The sequence below is a fragment of the Merops nubicus genome, unplaced genomic scaffold (assembly GCF_000691845.1).
Source record: "Merops nubicus isolate BGI_N331 unplaced genomic scaffold, ASM69184v1 scaffold13656, whole genome shotgun sequence".
Lineage (NCBI taxonomy): Eukaryota > Metazoa > Chordata > Aves > Coraciiformes > Meropidae > Merops > Merops nubicus.
The window spans coordinates 33,308-38,434 of NW_008617014.1; the positions used below are offsets into that span (position 1 = coordinate 33,308).

General features: G+C 46.6%; 1 protein-coding gene across 1 annotated transcript; it reads right to left on the minus strand.

The window, feature by feature from the left end:
* Window positions 1–2,580: 2,580 nt before the first annotated feature.
* PCBD1 (pterin-4 alpha-carbinolamine dehydratase/dimerization cofactor of hepatocyte nuclear factor 1 alpha) lies at window positions 2,581–3,750 on the minus strand (the record flags this gene model as incomplete). The annotated part of the gene is made up of 3 exons (XM_008943010.1): window positions 2,581–2,679; window positions 3,172–3,252; window positions 3,619–3,750. Coding segments are annotated over 3 exons (312 nt in total), but the record flags the coding sequence as incomplete, so codon positions are not given.
* Window positions 3,751–5,127: the final 1,377 nt, after the last annotated feature.

Below are 5,127 nucleotides of genomic sequence, written 5' to 3' on the forward strand. Positions count from 1 at the left end.
GAGTGATCATTACACTAAATGAGGTTTCTTACCAACCACTGCACAAACCAGGGCAGCCTTGGGCCCAGTGGTTGTGGGAAGGATACTTGCTTTTTAACAGGTTTATTCTCGGTGCTAGGAGACAAAAGTATTTTGGCCATCTCCCCTTAAATTGTTAACCTAGTCTCTGAGATCTCTTTTATAGTCACTCAAGGGGGTTACCAGGACCTATTTATTCTGTTAACGTCTTGACAATATGACCATTGCTGCATCTCTGAGTTTGCTGTACTTTGGAGACAGTCTTAAGTGTCTGGCTACTGTGATGGTTCTCTTTTGAACCGAGATATCAAAACAAAACAAAAAAGGGAGGTACACTTTTTGTTTCTGCTTTAAAAAGAAAGAGGAGCTGGATTGGGGTGTGGTTAAGGAGAGAGAAACTCTCTTCTTCCCTGGTTGCATTCTCCTCCAAGGAAGTAGGTGGATCTAACAGATCAGTGCTTCATTTCACATTTTTGGATGTGTTTGAAGATGTTATTTGCAAGTCGATGTATTCCATTTTGGGCTTCACTTACTAGGAATATTTGTGGGTTTAATTATTTTATGTGTATTTGTTCTATACTGTAATTGTAATCTTCTGGTCAGAAATAGGCCGCTGTAATTTACTGGTGCGTAGTCTTTATTTATCCTTGTCATCTAACGTGTAATCTGCATCTCCTCTGTCATGCCAAGTGGTCTGAGAAAAATGGTGCGATTAACAGGCTGTATAATTATTTAAAAGACAGAAAAAGAGAAGGATTTCATGGACTGGATGATGATCTGGAACTGGATGGTACTTTAGGCCTGGAGGGGTGTTTGCAACTAATTCCTGTGAGATGTCTGACTGCTGGGCTTTCCAAGTGAGGTGCTAAATTTGTCGCTTGTACAACGTACTAGCAAAGGGATTTGTGTGCTCCTAAGGTACTAGGACTGAAGAATATCCAGTGGGATGGACCAAGAAGAGATGTGTGTCTTCATGCCATGGATTTCGTCTGCACTTTTCTGACAACTTGGGGGAGGGAGGAGTGGAAGAGTTGAGTACAACACAATAGTATATCTTGCCCAATAAATACACACTGACTTTTTGATGAACAAATGGGATGAGCTCATCGGATGGCAGTATTCTGTGTTGCTCTGATTTGCCACTGTAAAACTGTAGGCTGAAATAGCTGAAGAGATGGTGGAAGTGGGCCTAGTTTGTATTAAAGTGGTGTATTTACCTATCTAGGCTCACTGACCTCTTTATTTCTCTGTTTCAGTGCTTGTTTGAATGAGTGGGGTCCTACTGCTCCTGTCTTTGCTCATGCACAGCCTCATCTATGGCAGGGAGAATGGTTTATGAATCTTTACCAGCTGCCCGAGGGCTGCTCTTTCATTCTCTCAAGATAAAGGTGGTGTCCATGGCTACATCTTGTGTGTGGTGTTTGAGGATGCTGAAAACCTATCGTTTTAGAGCTATGGATTTTCTCTTGATACTTTATAAAACTTTAAAGGGTTAAAAAAAGACCTGAATTGGGTTGTTTGTAGTGTTTCTCGCAGTGTTATGCTGAAGGCAACTACTATTGGTTTCAAAGCAAATTGTACCAAAACTGCAACAATTTGGCTGCAGGCACCCTGAATGCTGAGATCATTGTGTTACTGGAGTGAAGATATTACACCACCAAATCCACCTACAACCTGTTTTGAGAGATATTCCACCAAAAGCAGCCCGTCCCCTGTTGCTGTGCTGGTTTTTTTTTGTGCCTTCCCTGTGTTTGTGCTTTGGCTGTGGTATCCTTCTGATTTTAGCATGAGCAGCTTTTCTCTCATCTGCTCTGGCTTTGATAATCTCATTCTCTTTCAGGCCCGTTCACATTGAGATGCAGGCCTGTGAAGGCACGTGCCACTTCTCCCTGTTGCTTCATCAGGAAGCTTTTCCATGGCAGAAGCACCTTCTTGAGAGCAGTCAAGGCAGTACCTGCCTTGGGAAAATGTAATTGTGACAGTGAGGCCTCCTTCCAGACGGACACCAGGTTAACCAAGATATTTATTGTAAACACTTTGAGTTGGTATCCTACTAGAGGCTGTTTACAGTAGGGGTTAGATCAGGTGCCTGCTTGTAATACTGCTAGAGAGGGGTCACACGAACAACCAAATTGCACATCATGGTTGCTGGTATGTTACAGAGAAACCAGAGGGGTTCAGGTACCACTTTTTTAGGTAAAGGCATATTCTAGTCAGTAAGCAACAGTAACACAGTGATGGGGTGGGGTTGGGTTCTGGAAACATTTAGTAACATGACTCCTGGTAAGAGGGCGAGTCTGCTGAAAGCCCTGGAGGCTCAGCAGTTGGCAAGCTGGTAGCACAGCTAAGGGAAGGGTTTAAGAGGGGAAGCAACAATACCAGAGATGGATATATTGTGGCCAAGAAGCGCCTCCATCCGTCTGAGCTGTGATGGGGAGTTCAGCATGGAGTTAGGGAGTCTGGATCCAGGCTTGGAAGTGGGAGAAGGCTCTAGGTGCAGCCGTCTAGGTGAGATGAGGGTCATGGCAGAGTTGGTTTTTGGCTTCCTGTGTCTCTTTCTAGTCAGGAGAGAGAAGCTGCAACCTGCTCAATGAAGCTGGCCAAGTTGATGTCTCGCTCTGATAAGCCTCCGCACTCGTGGGTGCTCAAAGTGATGTGAACCTAAACCAGACAGACAGATTGACCAAATATTGCTGACAGAGCAGGAGCTGTTTCCCCCCCGTGCTGCAGAGAGTTTGCATCTCGTGAGGCAGGTAGTGCTATGACTTTCTCCAGGGGAATTTGACACTTTGCCTGGTTTTCTGCTTCCTACAGCTTGTCCTGGCTGCAAGCTGTCCCTGCTGCCCCTGCTTTGGGCACAGCAGCCAGCTGTGCCTGCTTTTGTACTCCTTCTCCAAAAGCTTTTCCCCTTATTGCTAACTCTGGTACTGAGTTAAGAAGAGAACGCTGGTGCTGGCCAACAAGCAGCTACTGCTCAGCTGGACAGATAGAAAAAGGGGGAGGAAAAGATCTGGAAATGGTAGCCCAGGGAATAGCATCTGAGGGAGTAGGTTCCACTGACTTGAATAGGACTTGCTGTTCCTCTTTTATGCTTCAAAAAAAGGACCTGCTCCCTCAAGAGCTCCATTTGCTTCCACCATTGCTGTTTCTTACCTTATTGTACACATTGAACCATTCAGGGTGGTGATCCAGTTTTTCTGCCTGTAGAGCCACTCTGGTCATGAAGCCAAAGGCCTGCCCAGTGGAGGAAGTAGAAAAGTTAGCTCTGAACCACTGACCCTGAGATATATTTATTTTTCACCCCATTACTATTACTTTTGCACCTCTTGTTTCTAGGTAACCCAATCAAACGCAAAGCCTTTGGGATGTTCTGTACCTTTGTTGGGGTTTTCTATGAGTATTCCTGGTTTTGGAGTGTGTTTCCCAGACAAAGAGTGTGTTGGGTCAAGCACTTGGGTGCCTTGGGCAGGTTATCTTGCTCAGCCATTCCATTTCAGGAGAAATACAGAGGGGTTTCTTTGGCTGAGCGTTGCAGATGGGACCCCCTGCTCTGCAAACCAGGTCTTCTGCTTTGTAAAACTCTACCACTGATGCTCGTACCCGGTTGAAGTCCTTGAAGTGGAACTCTTTGAAGATGGCGTCTCTGCCTTCCACCTCGTTCCACCCCACGGCTCTCAGGTTTGGCAGCAGCTGCTCCCTCTCCTCCGTGCTCAGCCTGTGGGCTTTTCCTGCCTGACACCACAAAATGGAAAAGGAAGAGGAGCAGCTCAGCGTGGCAGAGGTAGGGTGAAGCAGATGTTCAAAACAGTAGGACACCTCCTGGGTCATAGAATCATAGAATGGTTTGGATTGGAAGGGACCTTTCAAGGTCATCTAGCTCAACCCCCCTGCAGGGAGCAGGGACACCTTCAACTAGAGCAGGTTGCTCAGAGCCCCAGCCAACCCCACCTGGAATGGTTCTAGGGATGGGGCTTAGACCACCTCTCTGGGCAACCTGGGCCAGGGTCTCACCACCCTCTGTCAAATATTTCTTCCCTCTTTCTAGCCTCAGTTTCCCCTTTTTTAGTTTAAAACCATCATCCCTTGTCCTGTTGCACCAGGCGCTGCTGAAATGTCTCTCCCCATCTTTCTTCTAGGCCCCTTTAAGTACTGAAAGGCCACCATAAGGTCTCCCAGGAACCTTCTCTTCTCCAGGCTGCACAACCCTGACTCTCTCAGCCAGGCTTCACAGAAGAAGTGTTTCAGCCCTTGGCTGGTATTTGTGGCCTCCTCTGGCACCTGCTTTAATAAGTCATGTCCTTGTGCTGAAGACTCCAGAGCTGTACCCAGCACTGCAGGTGGAGTCTCAGCAGAGCTGAGGGACAGAATCATCTCCCTTGGAAGTTTTATGGGATCATGGGCCCATGGAGGCAGCTGTGGACTGGGCTGGAGGGTTAGAGCATGCATGCAGACCTGAATTTGGGGGATGCTGATGACAGGGGATATTGATGATGTCCCCTGCTTCCTGCACATACCTAGATCAAGTGAAGTCCAGCTTGTCATTTCTGTCCTCTGACCTGCAACACTTACCACCCAACCAGTGTGTGTGTGTGTATATTTGTTATAACCTCAGGTACTAAGAAATGATGGCTGTGTGAGGTTGAGCTCACAAATACATTGCATACAATTTTCTGAGAAAAAAAACAAATCCTGAAAATGTGATGGCTTCTAAAACTGAGAAGACTTGCTTGCTTTTGAGGTCCATGAAGTACCTTCCTGAAGCTGGAGGGCTTTATTTGCAGGTCATCTGCAGTGGAAGGAGGCAGAAATGGTATGAATCAGAGACCCGAGTCACACTAAATGGCAGTTCAGCCCTTTTCAATCTCCCTTACCTTATGATGGAGCTTAAGAGGCTGTTTCTGTCTCCAAGTAACAAAGGGCAGAGGGAGGGATTGTGATTTAGCATTGTCCTCTGCTCTTTGGCAAAGCTGCTGCTGTTTGCTTTTTAAAGGCAGGGGGCAGTTTTTGTCGTTGAGGAGCAAACAGGGGCAAAGATGAAACTCAAATGTGTATTCCTTGGGGATGGGGGGTACCTGACCCAGCGTGTCTTCCAGCTCAGCAGGGAATGCA